At 43.5% G+C, this 22,335-nt stretch overlaps 1 protein-coding gene across 1 annotated transcript in view; it reads left to right on the top strand.

Moving 5' to 3' along the window:
* SPA17 (sperm autoantigenic protein 17) overlaps positions 1-22,335 on the top strand; it is a 142,317-nt gene that overhangs the window by 14,528 nt on the left and 105,454 nt on the right. Inside the window, exons 2-5 of the mRNA XM_082273539.1 lie at positions 2,780-2,958; positions 7,107-7,177; positions 20,781-21,314; positions 21,456-21,710. Of these exons, the coding sequence (XP_082129665.1) occupies positions 2,805-2,958; positions 7,107-7,177; positions 20,781-21,314; positions 21,456-21,710 (1,014 nt within the window). The 5' untranslated portion in view covers positions 2,780-2,804. The remainder of the gene's footprint in view (positions 1-2,779; positions 2,959-7,106; positions 7,178-20,780; positions 21,315-21,455; positions 21,711-22,335) is intronic.

Raw genomic sequence — 22,335 nt, 5'->3', positions numbered from 1 at the left:
GATAAAATTTGGTCTGCGTGGATTGATGTTGTGGGCGCGCCGGTGCACCCTGATGTCGAAGCTGTGAATTGAACTTGGCATCAGATATGAGGTTGCTGTTTCCTGTGGTATTTTGTTCCCCGCTTCATACCCCCCCCCCCCCTCCTTCCCTCTTGCTGATGCTGTTTCCCCGTCCAGGGGATTTATGATGCCTACCTACTGCTGGAACAAGAGTATGAGCTTTGTTTGACTACACACTTGGTTCATTAATGTATACGTGTTGTGTACCCTTATATACCTTTGTATTTTCTCCTGAAATGTGGAACCCAGGGGTGTTTTTGTGCCATGATGCTTGTTTGTTTATGGTTGACTAATAAAGTTTACTGTTAAAAAAAAAAAATTGTCTGTAGAAATGAAATGAACAAGTGAAGCTGATAGATTCCAGTGATTGGATTTACGTAGACTGACACGGGTTTAGGTGTTGACCTCATTTTGCTCTTTATAAAATTGTACACTGTGTTATCGCAGTCAGTAGGGGGCGGTGTTGGCTTTACGTTATCAGAATCTTCTTGCACAGTTGTAAAGGCTCCTCCCCTTTACCAAAATGACTTACTTCCTGGCGGATGTCCAGCGTCATCTAGCCCAGGGGTGTCAAACTCAATTTCATCGAGGGCCACATCAGCATTATGGTTGCCCTCAAAGGGACGGTTATATCTGTAAGACTAGATGTTCAAAGCACCCCACCACCCCCTTACATCAGATATCAAGAGTCCCATCCACCATCAGAAGTCAAGCCCCCCACTCTCCTTTATATCACAGTTCCCCTACATTGTGCTACTGCTGGGAAGAAGCTGGTGGCGGAGCTGGGAAGCATAAAGTGTAGGGTCTGGAGGAGGACCAGAGGAGGGCTGGAGTCTGCTGAATGCTGAGACCAGGGGAAACAGAGATGAGGGGGTGCTGTAGCTGTAAAGAGAGTCAGGAGATTTGTAGGATCTCTCATGTGATTGCTGAGACGGTGGGGTGGGGGCAGAGATGAGCTTCCTAAGGCTGGACGGAGACACACAGGATCTGGTGGAGGAGTTCTGTCCTCCTCTCTGCTGCTGATTGCAAAGACTAGGTGGGGCGGAGATGAAGGGGATGCTACAGCTGCAGAAGAGGTGCAAGGGCTGCATGAATTGGCCTGGCGAGCCGGATTCAGCCCCCTGGCCTTGTGTTTGACACATGTGATCTAGCCCTTTCCTCCCCACCCTGACTGTCCTGCCCCACCCCTTTTTCATTCATTATATTTCAGTTCATTCATTAATGAAGACTAAGAGGCCTTGCTAGGGGTACTGAGGCAGGGTGCAGTGATGTGTTCAGGAGGCTGTGCTAGGGTGACCACATTTCCAAACTGCTATTCAGGGACACCCCACCCCCTTCCCAAAAATCAGCTTCTGCTGTAACGAATCACAGCACAGTGATTGGACAGGAGGCGGGATTTATCATTTCTCCAATCACAAGCAGGGGGTGGGGATTGTGCCTCTACAGACATTCCCAGCTGGCCAGGACAAGTACTGTCAGTGAGTAAATCGGTGATGTGGCGGCCTTTTCTGGGGGCATCAGATTGTCCCGGAGGGGGGTGGGGTGGTGGCTGTGTCAGTTTCATTCTGGGACACTGTATTGTCCTGAAATAAAGGTGCCCGGTACCCAGGACAGACCTGCAAAATGCGGGACTGTCCCGGGCAATCCGGGACACGTGGTCATCCTAGGCCAGTGATGGCGAACCTTTGGCACGTGTGCCACAGCTGGCACGCAAAGCCCTCTCTGTGGGCACGTGAGAGCCACCCCCACTGCCCGTACTGTGACAAGAGGAGAAGCGAGCGTGGGCTGTCAGTGTATTTCCTCCGCTCGCCCCCTTTCTTCTGTCAAGCAGTGCAGGACAGGGACAGAGCGGTGCTTGCAGGGATCACCGCCCACTCTGATTCCTCCTGCCTCTTCATTCGCTGAAGCCAGGGACCAATGAGGAGTCATGACAAGTGAACAATGGGACATGTAGTCCCGGAAGACTATAGCTCCATTTTAATCAATTAAAGAAAAACTACAGCCCCAGTATGCCCTAAAAAAATAAGAGAAGGGACAGCCTGGAGCCTGGGAAAAAAAGGTCTGGGAGAGAAGGGAGAGCAAGGGTGAGAGGAGTGTGGAGACAAAAGTGAGGAGGCTCAGGAGGGAGAGAGAGCCCAAGCCACAACAGCCCCTGGAGATGAACCAGCCAGAGAGGAGCAAGAGGATGGTGCTAAGAGGACGCCATCAAGAGTGAGGAGGGTGATCAAAGGCACCAACAAAAGGAGAAGCTGCTGCCAGGCACACCGACACTGGACGCTGGAGCCGGGTGAGTGCTGAATTGACTACAATCCCTCTTGGAGTGTGCGATCATCACCTGGGTGGCTGGGTGGCTGCAGTTTAATTGCAGTGTTGCTACTTTTAAGAAAATAAGTTGGTTTTGTATTGAAGTTTTGGCACTCAAAAAGATTCGCCATTACTGTCCTAGGCTATGCACAGCACCCCGCTGGCCTATTCCATCAGCCATGATCTGCCTGCATTGCATTGAGCAGCACAGAGACCCATTGATGACATCACTGGGACTAAAATAAGGTTTGTAAAGAAAATGGAAAGGTTAGATTTAAAAATATACTTGATATGTTGGAGGGGAGAAGGAACCTGGGAAGGCAAGATATAAACAGGTTCATTTTCATCTATAATAAAGTGTACTTTCCATTGTGATGTTTCTCTCATTAACCAGCCTATTATTATACATCTGCAGGAGCGCACGCCACAACACCCACAAGATGGCCATTCCTTTTTCCAACACAAATTATCGCATCCCTCGAGGGTTTGCCAATCTCCTGGAAGGGCTCACCAGAGAGGTCTTAAGGGAGCAGCCGAAGGATATCCCGCTATTTGCTGCCAAATACTTTTCAGACCTTCTGCAAAACAGGGAAGGTGAGTGATTACCAACTATCGCTGTCAGACTTAAATCGGTAGTAAGCCAAAAACCAAAAATGTAACATATAGCAGCTTAGACATTTTTCCCCTCTGTTGTCACCTGGTGAACTGGCCAGTAACACACCTCCTGTATTATGGGCCATACACACTATACAATTGTTTTTAGATTTTTTCCTTTAGATTTACCAAAACCATATAATATGAGGTCAGACCTAAACACTTTCAATTTGTATGAAATCAGAAAGGCCCTTGCACTACATAGTTGAAGGTAAATCTAAAGGAAATCTACCAACAAAAGTTGTATAGTGTGTATCCAGCTTTAGCCCCGGTTCACACTTATGCGATGCGGGAAGGCTGCGAATTCGCAGCCTGTTCCCGCATCGCAAACGCACCCCCGGCAGTTCACACTGCCATATGCGATACGCTGGAGGTGTCAATGTAATCTTAGCGACACCCCCAGTTTGATCGCATATCGCAGTGCGATCTTGCAGTTCGCACAGGATCGGATTGCACAAGTGTGAACCGATGTGCGATCCGATCATGATGCGGCTGCAAAAAAGGGTCCTGTGCGTGTTTGCTGCGGGTGCGGTGCGAATTTAGCCATACAAAGTGTATGGCTAAACTCGCACCGCACAGCCGATCACATGTAATGAAGGAGCAGTGCGCTCCGGCATTACATGCGAACGCCGCAGCCGCACAAATGTAAACCGGCACTTAGAGTGCCTCCACTCTGGATGGAGGAGCACAGGGGGGCACTTTTGGACAGCAACATTGTCAGTCTGGGAAGGGGGGGTAGTGCTTAGACATGTGCGGTTCGTTTTGTTCTGAATAAATATTCAGACACATTTTTATGTTATTCGGATATATCCGCATACCCAAATCACAGTATAACGAAGTTTACCGAATGCTTCGAATAACGAAACCAAATTTGTCAAAATTTCGGAAAATTAAAATTGAAATTTGAATCGAATTTTACATCAAATTCCAGTCCAATTCAAACTGTAAACATAATTCTGAAATCAAAGACTGTGTGTGTTATAACAGATAAAGATGATTTAGGGCTCTTTCACACTGTCCATTCATCAGACGGACTCCGTTTATCTCAGCGGGGGATCGATCCGCCGATCCCCCGCTGAGCAGGAGGATGACAGCTGTTCTCATCGCTGTGTGCGGAGACACAGCTGTCAGGTCCTCATGCATCTCTATGGGGGAATCGGATGGGAACGGACCGTCTGTCCGTTCTCATCCCATCCCATCCGCTGGACGGATGGAAAATAGGGTTTCCATCCATCCAGATTTGACGGATCGGATGTCAGCGGACATGTCTCTGCTGACACCCGATCCCCCATAGTGATGCATGGGGGGACCGGTCAGATCCGCCAAAAAAACTGACAGGCGGATCTGAACGGTCCGCCTGTGTGAAAGGGGCCTAAAAGAGTCATTGTCATCATTTGATGAAGATTTTTCTTTTGTTTGTTTACTTTGCCACATTTAAAAAAAAAAAAATTAAATTTAAAAATGTATGGATTCGAAGGTTTCGAATCGAAAAAAATCTGTAAATTCAAAGAAAATTTGAAAAACACATAAAACTAATTCCAAATACGAATTGAACTAATCAACCGAATTTCACTAAACTAAATAACTAAATTAACAAATCTAACATTTGAAACAAAACGAAACAACTGATTTTGTTATGCACATGTCTAGTAGTGTTAGCAGATTTAAATGCACTAACAAATAATGCCAAACTCCAGCTAATAAATTGCAAGCAGTTACAACGAAAAGTTTTTTATAAAAAAGGTGTACATCAATAAATAAAAGCTGAGCATCGTAAGCAACCCTGTCAGTAGTAAATGGTTCAGGGGTTTCACACATTGGGAAGGGTTGAATTCCTGCTGCAGTTGGAGATTAGAAAAGCAGCAAGGTTTGAAGAAAGGGACCATCAAAAAGGTAGGTATGGATGCTCTTTATTTACATGCAGCCTTTATTCTAGACATAAGTGTGCGCAAGGGGTATGCCGGGTACCCTAACCACCTTGTGTGCATTAAAATACGTCCCCAACCCCAACCCCCCCCCCCCCCCCGCAGCACTGCCGGCTTCTCTCCTCTCCTACTGTTGCAGACCAGACGCACAGGGGGATCTTCAGGATAGAGAGCGGGAAAGGGGCTGGAAAGAATGATCCCTTCATTTCTGAATGAACACAGAGAGTGATCAGTACCGATCCCTTACCGTGTTCATTCATAACTGTGATTACTATGCTTCAGATTAAAGCTGACGATTCTGGATAAAATTTTTCGCCTAAAGCAGAGTTTTACCCAAAAGTGGAAGCTCTGCTTTACTGCTTCCTCCCCCCCTCAGCTGCCACATTTGGCACCTTTCGGGGGGGAGCAGATACCTGTCAAAAACAGGTACCTGCTCCAACTTCCGAATAGGGGAGCTATGGCAACCTACGTCATTTGTGGCCCCTCCTCCTTCCTTCTGGGAGACACACAGGTCCCATAAGACAGCAGGACCTTTCAGAAAGCGCAGCATGATTCGCGCATGCGCAGTAGGAAACAGGCTGTGAAGCCACAAGGCTTTACTTTCTGTTTCCCTTAGTAAGGATGCCGGCGACTGCACGTGGAGCCGATGGACGGGTCGGCTTCGGGTGCTGAGATTGCGGGCTCCCTGGACAGGTAGGTGTCCTTATAATTTGTCCTTATAATAATTCCAAGTAATTTTCTAGCAAAAAATACTGATTTTAACTTGTAAGCAACAAATGTCAGAAAAAGGTTTCGTCTTTAAGTGGTTAAACTGTTCCCATTTACAGACTTAAAGAGGAATTTCACCCCCCAGGAAAAAAATTAAAAGTCAGCAGCTACAAATAGAAATTAGAATTTTCCTGTCCAGAGTTCCGGCAATGTCTGCACCCAAAACCAATTTTTTAGTATCGGCTCTCAAGTGCTGCCCCTGCTATTCAGGGTAAGTGAACCGGGCAGTGAAGCCTTTCGGCTTCACAGCTGGTTCCCTATTGAAGCACGCTGCATTTTCTAATTCGCCCTGCGGGGGGGAAAGAAGGAGGGGGCCGAACGTCTGAGGGACAGCGCCGCGGCGCTGTCAACCGGAAGTGGGGAGGGGTACCTGTCAAAAACAGGTACCCATTCACCCCTCCCCCCTGAAAGGTGCCAAATTTGGCACCGGGGGGGGGGGGGGGAAGCATATAAGCGGAAGTTCCACTTTTGGGTGGAACTCCACCTGAAGTTCATCCCTTAATTCTAAAAGAAGGAAGTGATACAATGTTTCTCCTTAACTCTCAGTGCTGAGCAATGCTGTGATAAACTTTGCTAGCTGCTTTTTTATTTTCTATCTTTGACAGCTGTCAGCTGTGAGCAGAGAACAGCTCTGCACTGAATCATGGAAATGCCGGATTAGGATTGTGGGGGGGTTGAATCCAGATCACGATTTCTTAACAATTAATTGTGCAGTTTGACTTCAGATTATGAATGAACAGGTGGGCTGTGCATAGCTCTTCCTGTTCATTCATTCTGTGCACCTGAGGCTGCTGAAAGGAAAAGTGAGACATCAGGGGTCTATTTAGACCCCTCATATTTCACAAAGACCCCCCAAAAAACATGTGAAAAAATGTAAGAAATAAAAAAATGCAACAAATCAAAAAAAAAAAAAAAAGTACAAATAATAAAAAATGTACAATAAAAATATAAAACCAAAAGAGAGGTCATTCATTCACGCTGGTTCTCTGTTTGTGTATATGTACAGTATATATACTGTATATAAATATACACACACATGCATGTGTGTTTGAGCTTTGGGGTGCACCTCCTATTGCAGGGATCCTCAAACTACGGCCCTTCAGCTGTTGCGGAACTACACGTCCCATGAGGCATTGTAAAACTCTGACATTTACAGACATGACTGGGCATGATGGGAATTGTAGTTCCTGAACAGCTGGAGGGCTGTAGTTTGAGGATCCCTGTCCTATTGCAATAGTATGCGCACACCTATGCTTCTAGGGACCCTGGAGCAGCATGTTCTCCAGGAAAGGTAAGTATATAGCATCTTCCTTTGCAGTCAGGTGTTATTTTACTATCAAGCTTGTTGTGACAGGGTCACTTTAAAATGATTTGTCTGGATTCTTCCCATTGCAGGGACAGGCTTTGATCCAGCTGAATGGGGTGCGTCTTTGGAGGACAGGTTCTACAATAATCACTCGTTCCAGGTAAGCTGTAAAGTTAGGCTACATATGCACGGGCGTTTTTCTATTGTGCGTATGCCGGCAGCAAGAATCTACTTAGTCCTGCTGCTGTTTTTGACACCTGCAATTCACTAGTTGCAGTCACTGATCCTCCTGTTTATTGTCTAAGACCACAGATATACCTGGCTTTTCACACAGCCAGCGATTACCTGCACTGATCACTGCTGGATGCACTTTGTGCGCAAAACAATTAATGCCAATGTAGCCGTAAAATGAATCTGCTATTGTAAGCCCTCTTTCACATTGAACGCGGCTTTGAAATCGAGTTCATTTCAGTCCGACTTCGGGGGCGACTTCAAAGACATCTGTGCAGCTTCCTGCACAGATCTCTATTGAAATCATTGTCAAAGTAGTGCAGAAACGACTTTTGGAAATCAAGGCAGCGCCACAAAGTCGGCGTCGCACCGATTGGGTCTCTCCCATTGCCGGCTATAGGCTGCGATTTGGCATGAGATTTGACCGGTCAAATCGCGCTGATGTGAATGGGGGCTTAATGTTTAAAATAGTCTAGCTTTGTTAACCAGAAATCTCACCTTTGTGTTCTTATCCCAACATGACGTCTTCATCATGTGTGGGAATGATGTATGTATGGGCTGCTGTCAGTTACTTCACTGCGTGGGGACCCCACGTTTTTTTTTCTTTACTTTTGCGTGGGGTTCCCCTTAAAATCAGTTTATTTTCATACATTTTATTTGTTGCCTTTTTTTTTTTTTACAATCAGCTGTGAGCAGGAAACTCGCTGACAACTGATGAGTCATCGGTTGTTAAGAACGCGGCGGCCGGCTTCCTGATCCGCTGCTTAGCAAGCAGCATTGTCAAAAACAGCCTGAGGGACCCTTACCCCCAGGCTGTTTTTTGACAAATCCTGGTCCGCTCCTTAGCAACCAGCTCAATGCGATAAATTACCGCAATAAATATTGTAATAATTACTGCTAAATCGAACAAATACTGCATTCAATATTTAACTGTAAATTTATAGTGAATAGAACTTTCACAACTAATTTACCACATGCGGTATTTATTTTACCGCATTTTATATGCTGTTATTTAACTGTTAGTGAATCGACCCCTAAGTTTCGGTTCACACTACCGCGGCACGACTTCGGGGGGCGACCTGTAAAGTCGCGTGCACCGCGACTTCGGCGCGACTTGCACGGACTTCATATAATGAATGTCAATGCAAGTCGCTCCGATGGCGCCCCGAAGTAGTACAGGAACTATTTTCTATGTCGGAGCGACTTGAGTCGCTCCTATTAGAACGGTTCCCGTAGCACTGCATGGACCGCGACTTGTCAGGCTGACCAGTCGCCTGACAAGTCGCGGTAGTGTGAATGGGCACTTCAAGTCTCAAACAAAGTTGTTTATTGTAAACAAAATTATGTTAATTTAAAATTTTTTACTGAATGTTGATTGAGGAGAGCAGATCTACCCAGTGCACATGTGAGGTGCTTTGTGAAGTCTTGCTGCAGAAGTTATAGAGATCGAATTCATTGATATTTGATAAATATGATACATTTGTATAACAATTCATACAGAATTTTTAAGAAAATTTTTGGTACACTTGACAAACATTGTTGAAAAGTAGATCAAATTTTCATTTGCTTTTTACATTTGATTTTGGAATGAATGGAGAACTACATATAATGTTAGAAATTTGTTTGGGGAAAAAGTTCCATCTTACTCTTTCAAATTTTCTCATCACTGTGAAAACGAACATGCATTTGACCCCATGAACAATTAGAAAATCAAATGAACATTCATAAAGCAGAACTCCACCTTTTCAATGAGCATTGGTTGTTTTTAATCCTTATGCTGCTAACATTAGTAAATAGAAAGGAAAGTATATCATATTTATTTGTTTTAAATCTTTTCTTACATTTCTTGAGTTGCTTCCTGCTTTCCATGCCTAGGCAAATGATGTCATACATCCCAGGAGTCTTCAGGAGGGGGAGGGGTTTTCTCAGCTAAGCCCACCCTCCTGCCTGCATACCTGAGCTAAGGGCAGATGGATTGCAGGAAATAAATGCTACAAGAATCACATGCCCTTACTCAAGATGGTCACAGATGGTTCACCTTTACCAAAAAACTGCCTGTGCAGATAAGGGGTGTCTGTAGAAGAAAAGAAACGGTGAATCTTTTTACATTGTTTACCTCCACTGTCACAGGAGTGAGCTCTCAGAAGCTGAGTTTAGAGCCATTGCATCAGGGGTGAGAAAGCTAATGTGAAGGGGTTTAAATCAGAAAAAGAGTTTACTTCTGTGATGGTGGAAATGAACAGTAATAGCCAGGCGTCTCCTAGCAATGTCCTGGGAGTTTTCCAGTCAGGCTTCATGAGATACGCAAATGGCCTAAACCTATAGAAAGAGCATTATTCAATATTAGTCAAAGCAATTTGTTTTTATCTGCAGGTGTCCTTTATCTGCATGGGCAGTTTTTTTGGTAAAGGTGAACTTTGACTTTAAGCTCAAGTTTGTTTCTTTTTTTTTTTACTCATCGAACAGTTACCAAGTTCTCAGTATAGTATTGATTTTACATGTTCTCTCAATTGCTTTGAATTGAAAAGAAAGAAAGCGGACCTTTATTGTTCATGTATTTCCCACTGACTTCAAAGTAAAACACTGAAAACTAGCAGGAAGAGAAGGGCGACGTGTTGTGTTTATGAAAAGGGAAAAGAAAATTCCAAAGGAATTTAAAAAAAAGGTGTATATATGTGTGTGTGTGTATATATATATATATATATATATATATATATATATATATATATGCACGCACATATACATCCGCTCTAATTCATCCCAATGATATTCTATTGGGTTGAGGTCAGGACTCTGTGCAGGCCAGTCAAGTTTCTCCACCCCAAACTCGCTCATCCATGTCTTTATGGACCTTGCTTTGTGCACTGGTGTGCAGTCATGTTGGGACAGGAAGAGGCCATCCCCAAACTGTTCCCACAAAGTTGAGAATATGAAATTGTCCAAAATGTCTTGGTATCATGTCGCCTTAAGTGTTCCCTTTACTGGAATTAAGGCGCCAAGCCCAACCCCTGAAAAACAACCCCACACCCTAATCCCCCCCTCTACCAAATTATTTGGACCAGTGCACAAAGCAAGGTCCATAAAGACATGGATGAGCTTGGGGTGGAGGAACCTGACTGGCCTGCACAGAGTCCTGACCTCAACCCAATAAAACACCTTTGGGATTAATTAGAGTGGACACACTGCGATCTAGGCCTTCTCGTCCACATCAGTGCCTGACCCTACAAATGCGCTTCTGGAAGAATGGTCAAACATTCCCATAGACACAATCCTAAACCTTGTAGACAGCCTTCCCAGAATAATTAAAAGCTGTTATAGCTGCAAAGGGTGGGCCAACTCAATATGGAACCCTACAGACTAAGACTGGGATGCCATTAAAGTTCATGTGCATGTAAAGGCAGGTGTCCCAATGCTTTTGGTAATATTGTGTGTGTGTGTGTGTGTGTGTGTGTGTATATATACAGTATCTCACAAAAGTGAGTACACCCCTCATATTTTTTAAATATTTTATTATATCTTTTCATGTGACAACACTGAAGAAATTATACTTTGCTACAATGTAAAGTAGTGTGTGTACAGCTTGTATAACAGTGTAAATTTGCTGTCCCCTCAAACTAACTCAACACACAGCAATTAATGTCTAAACCACTGGCAACAAAAGTGAGTACACCCCTAAGTGAAAATGTCCAAATTGGGCCCACAGTATCAATATTTTGTGTACTATTTATTGTAAGTATTCGTGGAAACCGCAGCCAAGATGCAGCAAGGAGGACTTTTTCTAATGCACAGTACCTGCAATGCACCTAAAACATGCAGATGTGAATGGGACCATAAAGATTCAGTACAGAACACTGATGGGCAGATATCGAATTCTCTTTCACTGACTCGAGAAACCCCATTATAAACAGATTAACTTTATTGGATTTTGCTCTGCAAGCAATACTTTTTGCAAAATACCTGACTCGCTTCAGCCATTTGCCAGTCATGACAACAATAGACCACAGCAGATTCTCCATTTATTCCCTTTAACCACTCTAGTACCGCTCACAGTAATACTACTGCGGCAGAGTGGCTCGTTCCCGTCCAGTCACGTAGTATTAACGTGACTGGACTCCTCCCCTTCTGGGCGGCGCTTGTTTTCATTCACAGCGGGAGTCGGGCCAGGGGAGGAGCAGCGGCGATCGTCGGGGATCGAGTCTGGAGATCCGCCCGCTGTGTGTAAACACAGCGGGCGGATCTCCATAGTGACAGGGAGTGACAGATCGGACTGTTCAGCATAGCTGGACATCCGATCTGTCCATGAATCACATAGTCACCTCCCCCCCTACACGTCAGTAAGCACCAGGCATACATTAACCCCTCCCTCTCCAATAAAATTAACCCCTTCCCTGCCAGTGTCATTTTTACAGTAACAGTGCATATATACAGCACTGATTACTGCAGTAATGTCACTGGTACCCCCAAAAGTGTCAAAAATGTCAGTCAGGGGTCCGGTCTGTCCGCCGCAATGTCGCAGTCCCGCAAAAAAATCGCAGATCGCCGCCATTACGCGTTAAAAAAAAAACACCAAAAATGACAGAAATCTTTCCCTTTGTTAGTAAACGCAATAACTTTTGCGCAAACCAATCAAAATACGCTTATTGCGATTTTTTTTTACCAAACATATGTAGCATAAAACAAATTGGCCAAAAACTTTTAAAAAAATTGGTTTTTACATCTTTTTTGGGGGGAATTTCATATAAAAAAATGTGAAAAATATTGTTATTTTTTCAAAATAAACGCTCTTTTTTTGTTTATAGCGCAAAAAGTAAAAATCGCACAGGTGATCAAATACCACCAAAAGAAAGCTCTGTTTGTGGGAAAAAAAAGGACGTAAATTTCGTTTGGGTACGGCGTCGCACGACCGCGCAATTGTCAGTTGAAGTCGCACAGCGCCGAATCGCAAAAAGTGGCCTGGACGGAAGACAGCAAAATCCTCCGGTTGTAAAGTGGTTAAATTCCATAGTCTCTCTTCATCACTCTGTAGGTGACGTCCCATGAACTGGAGAGGACTGGGAAGATTTGGCCTTCAGCAATATGGGCAACCAATTGGTCCTGTCATGGTAGGGACAGATGACTGTGAGCTAATAATAATGCACCATGCAACCTGTGGGCATAGCAAAGGGTGGGTGTTCCCAAAGGCACATTTTTCAGCATTGGCTTCCTTGTCATTAGGTTACATGGCATCTCCGCCACAAAGGAAATTGGTGATGTAAGACTTCTCTCTGCCAAGCACAGTGATTGCAGGTCTAAACAAGAAGACTATACAGTATAAAGCTGGGTGTGTGTTACTTACTGCAAGTCTGGCTCTGAGTGAGGCCTGAATTTTGAAGTATCTACACTCAGGATCACTACCCCAACAAATTTTTATTGGTACTGGCCTAGGAACAAATGTCCACCTAGCCACTACCCTAGTCCTTCCCTGGCCATTAACATGTCAAGCTCCTGGAACATCTGTTCTTCTAAAAACCCCCAAACCACGCTCTTTCCTGATTACCAGTTTTGGAAAACACTCTTTGATTTCCAAAGTGCATAACATGCAAACAGATTTATGGCCCATTCACATCAACTGCATTAAAGGATTAAAGTCCAGGCAAAACCTAACTAATGCTAAACCTGCTCTGTGCCACATTCTAAATCTAATCTAACTAACCCTGTAAAGCAAAAGTCACTGTTCTTACCTATTCTGCAGCCAATCCGGTCCGGTCCCACGCTGAGCTGTCAGCGGTGGCTTCATCATGGAGGTGGATGCAGGAGAGGCACTCGATAACGGAAGCCCCATAGTAAGCCTATGTGTGACATCACTTCCCATTCATTTCACAGCCGTTGTCGGTCCTCTCCTGCACAGAGATTCTGTTGCTGGAGACCGGATCAGGTGCAGAAAAGGTAAGTACAGCGATTTTTGCTTTACAGGGTTAGATAGATTAGCTTTAGAATGTGGTAAAGAGCAGGTTAAGCATTAGTTAGGTTTTGCCTGTACTTATCCTTTAAACCCAAAAATAACTGTGCGTTTAGTGCAAAAGGGTGATGCTGCACTTCAACTGTATATTCCGGACACAAGGAAAATCTAGAAATAACTACTTAAGAAGTGCCCAAAACCAATATATCAATAACTCATTAATGATCCATATATGTATAATCATAACTCATAAAAAAGTCTCCATACACAATATACATCAAAATACGTGGTGAAGTGGCCATCACAGAACATATAATTAGAACTTGTGCATGATAAAAAAGTAAACTTCAAAAAACATATATTCAAGTCCACTTGTGAGATCCTGAAAATAAGTGAAAATCCACGTGCAAAAGTCCCAAACCACCTTAAAATCAGGTGTGCTAGTTCCCTTACCAAATTCTAATGATTTCCAAATTATAAGAGATCAGCAGCGCAGAAACCATCCAATCAAGGGCCACAAAACAAAATTCCAAAGTTTCCGGGGTCCTCCACTGGTTATTCGAAGACCGCTCCTCGGAATAAATGGAGGAAAGAGCAAAGAATCATAGAATAATATTGCTTAAAACCACATAATTTATCAAAAACCAACATACTAACAAATATAAAAGCATCTCATAGGCAAAAAAACACCACATCAGAGAACATCAGCAGGTGCAGAACATCATGAGCCACTGGCCTCGCCCTACACGCGTTTTGTCTGTGCAACAGACGTAACGTTTTTTTTAGGGGATAAAAGAAGGCCACTGGCATATCTTACACATTTATATATATAATAGAAGCAAGAAAATAACATATATAAGTAATCAAGTCTCACTCACCCAGCGCTTAATAACAATATTCATATAAAACATATAAAACATATACCATAAAGGCTGAAGCTGCTGCTATAAAACACAAATGTATAAAAAAAGGTGTGACAGATCAAGCCTGAATTGTATTAATCTGTAACACTAGCAGCGCTACCACATATCCAATAATCATATACTTATATAATTATCATATAAAATGTCCATAAAATATAACATGCAATCGCTGGAAGTGGATGAAACACTACACTCAATGATAAAGTCCAAGTTCAGGTGCAGATGATAGACATTGGTGAGAAAGAAATGCAGCTATCTGTATATTCAGCCTCCACCAACAAGCTGTAACACCCCATCAGCAACATTTTATATGATAATTATATAAGTATATGATTATTGGATATGCGGTAGCGCTGCTAGTGTTACAGATTAATACAATTCAGGCTTGATCTGTCACACCTTTTTTTACAATTTTATATATATTTTAGGTAATGATAGATAAAATTCCACTGGGGTGGATTAAAAAAAAACAGGAAGTGATGCGGCTGCGTTGCCCATTGCAGTCCCAACACAAAGAAAAGGCAATTTTTCCTTGTTTCTTATGGTGCCAGTTCATATTACTGAGTTGTTTATGCAGTAATTTGTTTCGGCGCAGCAGGCTGAGACAGAAACTACAGCATCCCAACACCGCTGTGTGAAAAAAAACCTAATAAAATGTCACTTGTGACATTTCAATAAAGTTCTTACAAATAAAAGAAAACAGTATGATGTGCCGGGATTGGCACTTGAGCACTGTGTCCTCCTAGCACACACCAGCAGTTGTGCATTCAGCATTGCTGCTGGTGTGAATCAGCCCTTAATCCCACTAGGCTTCCTCAGCCTTCCCCTGGAATCAGCCTTACTATGAGAGTCCCAGACATAAAAGAGCACATTGACTACATTTGTTTTATTTTGAGTGTTCATGGCGATCAATCTGAATAAAACCTTTGGCTCTATAGGAGGTAGAAGGCACACAGCCAGGAGTTTCCGGCACACGAAATATTATCTACCAATACAAATGAATTTATTGTTAGTGACAGGTACCCTTTATGACCTAGCCCAGCCAAGTCCCCATTACATTGCAATAAATATAGTTAAATCATGGAAAAGAAAGACTTTTTGTATAGACGAAGTGGTGACTCATCCAGCACAGAGGAATGGCACTTTGCGTTTCCTGATGGAATGAGAATTTATGAACATGTTGAATATTTGTTGTGTTCGGAGCCCAAGCAGAACTCTGACATATGTCAGGCTGCGAGCAGCCTCCCTCCCACCCTCAATCACAGCGGGGAGACACTTTATATCCAACGCTGCTACTGCAATATGACAAGAAAACGAGGAGAAAGATTTCTCTAAAGACATCACATTGATTCCAGAAATAATTAGTAACTCCTACTGTACCGGGTGTAAGGAGGAAGACTCAAGTGGGAACATCTGCTCTTAGGCAACCCGCCAATCTAACTGATTGTATATGAGGTTCAAGTTTTTCCATATGCTGAAAACTTTATTTTAGGTGCTGTGTAAAAGTATCTGAATAAAGCTCATTCAAAAAATGTTAATTTTGGAAAGATCAGAGGGGGTCAGTCCCATGCACCATCTCCTCTGCTGTCGGTGACCCTGGTGGGGCCATCTCCCCCATCCCCTGGGATGTACTATGGCAGACAGAGCCTGTCTTGGGCAGAGTTTCCTGGGTCTTCCACAATGCTAGTGTCACTGGGACCCTATTGCATTCCTTCTTATGACAGTTTAGATACAGTGCATCCGGAAAATTTTATTTTATTCACAGCGCTATACTTTTTCCACATTACAGCCTTATTCCAAAATAAAATAAATCCATTATTTTCCTCAAAATTCTACTAACAATACCCGATAATGACAACGTGAAAGAAGTTTGTTTGAAATCTTTGCAAATTTATTAAAATTATAAACGAAAAAGTCACATGTACATAAATATTCACAGCTTTTGCCATGACACTCAAAATTGAGCTCAGGTGCGTCCTGTTTCCACTGATTATCCTTGAGATGTTTCTACAACTTGATTGGAGTCCTCCTGTGGTAAATTCAGTTGATTGAACATGATTTGGAAAGGCACACACCTGTCTATATAAGGTGCCACAGTTAATAGTGCATGTCAAAGCACAGACCAAGCCATGAAGTCCAAGGAATTGTCTGTAGACTTCCCGAGACAGGATTGTATGGAGGCACAGATCTGGGTAAGGGTACAGAAAAATATCTGCAGCATTGAATGTCCCAATGAGCACAGTGGCCTCCATCATCCGTAAATGTAAGAAGTTTGGAACCACCAGGACTCTTCCTAGAGTGAGCCATCTGACCAAACTGAGCGGCCTTAGTCAGGGAGGTGACCAAGAACTCAATAGTCACTCTGACAGCATATCTCTGTGGATAGAGGAGAACCTTCCAGAAGAACACCCATCTCTGCAGCACTCCACCAATCAGGCCTGTATGGTAGAGTGGCCAGACAGAAGCCACTCCTCAGTAAAAGGCACATGACAGGCTGCCTGGAGTTTGGCAAAAAGCACCTGAAGGACTCTCAGACCATGAGAAACAAAATTCTATGGTCTGATTAAACAGAGATTGAACTCTTTGGCCTGAATGGCAAGCGTCGTGTCTGGAGAAAACCAGGCACTGCTCCTCACCTGGCCAATACCATCCCTGCAGTGAAGCAGGGTGGTGGCAGCATCATGCTGTAGGGATATTTTTAGCCGCAGGAACTAGGAGACTAGTCAGGATTGAGGGAAAGATGAATGCAGAAATGTACAGAGATATCCTTGATGAAAACCTGCTCCAGAGCTCTCTGGACCTCAGACTGGGGTAAAGGTTCATCTTCCAACAGGACAACAACCCTAAGCACACAGCCAAGTTAACAAAGGAGTGGCTATGGGACAACTCTGTGAATGTCCTTGAGTGGTCCAGTCAGAGCCCAGACTTAAACTTGCTTGAACATCCCTGGAGAGATCTGAAAATGTCTATGTACCGATGCTCCCCATCCAACCTGATGGAGCTTGAGAGATCCTGCAAAGAAGAATAGAAGAAACTGCCCAAAAACAGGTGTGCCAAGCTTGTAGCATCATACTCAAAATGACTCGAGGCTGTAATTGGTGCCAAAGGTGCTTCAACAAAGTATTGAGCAAAGATTGTGAATACTTATGTACATGGGATTTTTTTCTTTTTAATAAATTTGCATTATGGAGTATTGTTTGTAGAATTTTGAAGAAAATAATGAATTTAATCCATTTTGGAATAAGGCTGTAACATAAAAAGATGTGGAAAAAGTGAAGAGGTGTGAATACTTTCTGGATGCACTGTATACACTATATTACCAAAAGTATTGGGACGCCTGCCTTTACACGCACATGAACGTTAATGGCATCTCAGTCTTAGTCCGTAGAGTTCAATATTGACTTGGCCCACCCTTTGCAGCTATAACAGTTTCAACTCTTCTGGGAAGGCTGTCCACAAGGTTGAGGAGTGTGTCTATGACAGTTTTTTTTAAACCAGGGGGTTCCTTGAGGCTTTATCAGGGGTGCCTTAGCAAAATGCCTAAAAATAGATCAAAAATTGTATACAGGCCAGCGGGTGAGATGAAGCTGCCTTTTAGTTACACAAAGCCACAAGTTTTCATTATGCACCATTATGACTTTCTAAACATCCTAACAACCAATGATGTAATTCGCTGATAAGGAGGATGTCTGTTGCCTGCACAGCATCCTTGCTTTACCCTCCTCTGTTTCTCTCCCTCAGAACTGGGGTGACATTAGCTGACTGATGGAGAGAAATTGAGGGAGAAAAGAAACATTAGAATACTAGTTAGTACCAGTGTGCAGAATCATATTTGCTTTGGAAAAATAAATCACCTCTAATATTGGGTAGCCTACATGTGTGGATGTTGCTGCATTATGTAAAACTATTGGAATAGTTTTTCACATTTTAATATAGGGTGTCTTGAGACAATTTTAAAGGGTACCTTGACTGAAAAAAGGATGAGAAACACTGGTCTATGGGAATGTTTTACCATTCTTAGGTAGAGTCCCATTTTACTGTAAGTCCTAACTGAATGACATTTAGTCAGCTAAATCCCTGTGATTCATAAACTGCTCCCATTTTTAAAATAAACCTTTGTTTTCCTCATTTTTTCCTCTCTGTGGCATTTCAGTGTTGCTGATTCTCTGCAGCTTTTTTGTTGGCATTTCCTATCTACATCCTTTCCAGCATTAGCTGTATGGCATTTCTCAGGGTTGGTTTCCTGATGGTGACAACAGTGGACCATGCCTATGTAATATGCTTTGAAATATCCGCTTGTCTGCCTCAGAAGCCAAGAAGACAGGCCACAATTAGGAGACAGTGACAGAGCATTGTCATCCTATAACATGAAGAGCTTGAACAAGGACCTTTATGAGGGGATCACGTTAGATTATTTTGATTGGGGATAAAAATGTACAAATATTGAAAATGGCATGTAAAAACATCAGTGTAAGCCCCCGTTCACACTGAGGCGACCTGTGAGGCGACCTGGTCGCCTCACAGGTCGCCGTAGGTCGCCTCCCATAGGGAAGCTGCGGACCCGTTCTAATAGGAGCGACACAAGTCGCTCCGACTTAGAAAAAGGGTCCGGAGCTTCTTTGGGGCGACCAGGAGGCGACCGCCATAGACTTCAATGCTATGAAGTCCGTGGCGGCCGCTCCGAGGTCGCGGCGCGCTGCTCGCACTGCGACCTCGGAGGTCGCGGTGCGAGGTAGCGTCGCCTGCATGTGAACGGGGGCTAATCCATAAATATATATAGTGCAAAACATTTAAAAATATTTGCATTTGCCTTTTTACACCTCAGCAATGTATTCTTCCTTAACACGAATGTTCTGCCCAAGATTTGCCCACTGTGCAATAATACAGTCAGAGGAGCTTCACTTTCTTCTGAACGTGGAGTGTCTCTGGCTGCATGACACCAGAAAACATATATACATACCTTCCAACTTTTTGTGATGGGAACGAGGAACATCTATAATCAAAAGTATGTAGACATAGGACACACCCCTGCCACGCCCCCTTTAAGAAGAATTATACAAAAAAATTATTAGTTAACCACTTTACCACCGGAGGATTTTGCTGTCTTACGTCCAGGCCACTTTTTGCGATTCGGCGCTGTGCGACTTTAACTGACAATTGCGCGGTCGTGCGACGCCGTACCCAAATTAAATTTACGTCCTTTTTTTCCCACAAACAGAGCTTTCTTTTGGTGGTATTTGATCACCTGTGCGATTTTTACTTTTTGCGCTATAAACAAAAAAAGAGCGTTTATTTTGAAGAAATAACAATATTTTTAACATTTTTTTATATGAAATTCCTCCCCAAAAATATGTAAAAATCTAATTTTTTTTAAATTTTTGGCCAATTTGTTTTCTGCTACCTATGTTTGGTAAAAAAATCACAATAAGCGTATTTTGATTGGTTTGCTCAAAAGTTATTGCGTTTACTAACTAAGGGAAAGATTTCTGTCATTTTTGGTGTTTTTTTTTTTAACGAGTAATGGCGGTGATCTGCAATTTTTTTTGCGGGACTGCGACATTGCGGTGGACAGATCGGACCCTTGACTGACATTTTTGACACTTTTGGGGGTACCAGTGACATTACTGCAGTAATCAGTGCTATATATATGCACTGTTACTGTAAAAATGACACTGGCAGGGAAAGGGTTAATTTTATTGGAGAGGGAGGGGTTAATGTATGCCTGGTGCTTACTGACATGTGTGGGGGGAGGTGACTGAGTGAGTCAGGGACAGATCGGATGTTCAGCTATGCTGAACACTCCGATCTGTCACTCCCTGTCTCTTAGGAGATCCAAACTAGATTCCACAACGATCGGGGAAGAGCGGCGGCGATCGCCGTCGCTCCTCCCCTGGCCCGACTCCCGCTGTGAATGAAAACAGCGGGAGCGCGCCTCTGGCGGCGCGCGAGCGCCGCCTACAGCGGGAGGAGTCCAGCGCCGTAGGTCTACGTCGCTGGACGATAACGAGCCACTGTGCCGCAGTAGAGGCACAGTGGCCAGAGGTAAAGTGGTTAAACCCACAAATGTTTTTTTGTTTTTTTTTCGGTTTTTTTTTTACCACTACTATTCATTTATACTGACTTTTGCAATTTAGAAATGCAGCAATTTAGAACTTTTAGCATTGGGAAACACTGTTATGAAGGATAAAATTGATAGATCAGAGCCAAAATGAGGGACAAATGAGGAGGAAAGAGCTACAGAGGACTTTGTTCCAAATCAGGGACAGTCCCTCGAAATCAGGGACAGTTGGGAGCTATGTATATACAAAAATTAGCATGGTGTTGTATTGTGCTGAAGTCTGTCTAAACAGAAAAGTTAAGTATTTTGCTGAAATATCTTTTAGGAAATGCAGAATAGTATTTCTGTATTAGGTAGTATAAGTAAGGGTTACAGCCTCTTTCGGGTTTTTTTTTATCATTGTCTGCGTAATCATTGAGGAGATCCCCCCCTCACTTTCTGTGTGGTCACTAGGAAAAGAATTGAGGTAAAATTTTTCCGGAGAAGACATTGCGATAAAACCTGATAGTGGGTCCAACCCTCCCCTGCTCTATTCATAAAATGATTATTTTTTGTCTAAACTAGGGCTTTAAATCTATAAATGATAAAGTAATGGTTTCTGTCTTGATTCCAGCATGCAGAGGAGAATATATTCACTCCACGTTCTGAAGGTGTCAGCAGTTTTAGAGAAAGTCCAAAGGTTATGGACAGCTCTATGGAATTTGCACAGCCACTAGATGTCCAATTGGAGGAGGAACATGAGCCACAGCCTCAAGAGATCCCATTTGAGGAGGAACACAGGGTAGAGCAACAAGATGTCCCATCTGAGGAGGAACACAGTTTAGAGCAACAAAATGTCCCATCAGAGGAGGAACACAAAATAGAGCAACGAGATGTCCCATCAGAGGAGGAACAGAAGATAGAGCAACAAGGTGTCCCATCAGAGGAGGAACACAAGATAGAGCAACAAGGTGTCCCATCAGAGGAGGAACACAAGATAGAGCAACAAGGTGTCCCATCAGAGGAGGAACACAAGATAGAGCAACAAGGTGTCCCATCAGAGGAGGAACACAAGATAGAGCAACAAGGTGTCCCATCAGAGGAGGAACACAACATAGAGCAACGAGATGTCCCATCAGAGGAAGAACACAAGATAGAGCAACGAGATGTCCCATCAGAGGAGGAACAGAAGATAGAGCAACGAGATGTCCCATCAGAGGAGGAACAGAAGATAGAGCAACGAGATGTCCCATCAGAGGAGGAACAGAAGATAGAGCAACGAGATGTCCCATCAGAGGAAGAACACAAGCTAGAGCAACACGATGCCCCATCAGAGGAGGAACACAAATTTCAGGCTCAAGGGGTACCATCAAAGGAAGAATTTGGGGCACAGCCTCAAGATGTCCCGTCAGAGGAGGAACCGCAATTTCAGGCACAAGAGGTCCCATCAGAGGAGGAGGAACATAGGATAGAACAAGATGTCCCATTAGAGGAGGCGGAACATAAGATACAACTACAAGATGTCTCATCATCCACCCAGCTATCTGAGGAAGTTGTACACAAGGTATGTCCACATAAGCTTGGAAAAGGGCAAAACCTGCTACTGTCGCTGTTTATATTCAAGGGTACAGGGCAATAAGGGCAGATGAATCATATATCCTGCCCAGTGACTTTTAAAAATTGACGCTTATCTTTTTTGATTCACTGTGACAGTGACACTTTTGTGATTAGTTACCAAAAGTAGTGAAATAGGAAGTATAATATTGCCTAAAAGTTTGTGGACACCTGACCCTCTCACCTTTATCGGCTTGCTGGACATTCCATTACAGAACCATGGCCAATAAAAGAGAAGTGAGGTATTAAAAAAAAACAATCATCCTCACCTCAATCCGATGCTGAATCTGTCCCCTGCCACCTCTACATCGGGAACTGAGCGATCAAAGACCGCTGATCACTTATTTCTCAGGTCCACTTTGAGCACTCTCTGCTCTGCCCCTCCAGTGCTCACTAGAGTGCTGAACTGTGCAGGGGCAGGAGTGGTGTGGCCTACAGGAGAAGTATGGCCAAAAGAGCTTTGGCCATACTTCTCCTGTAATTTGGAGTTTTCCACTGTTTTTATGGCTATAACAGCCGTCACTCTTCTGGCAGGGTCCTCCACTTGGATTGTGTCCATGAAAATGTGTGCTGCC

Source organism: Pelophylax lessonae (assembly GCF_965119305.1).
Source record: "Pelophylax lessonae genome assembly, chromosome: 12".
In the NCBI taxonomy this organism is placed as follows: domain Eukaryota; kingdom Metazoa; phylum Chordata; class Amphibia; order Anura; family Ranidae; genus Pelophylax; species Pelophylax lessonae.
This window is presented reverse-complemented; position numbering and strand designations above follow the sequence as displayed.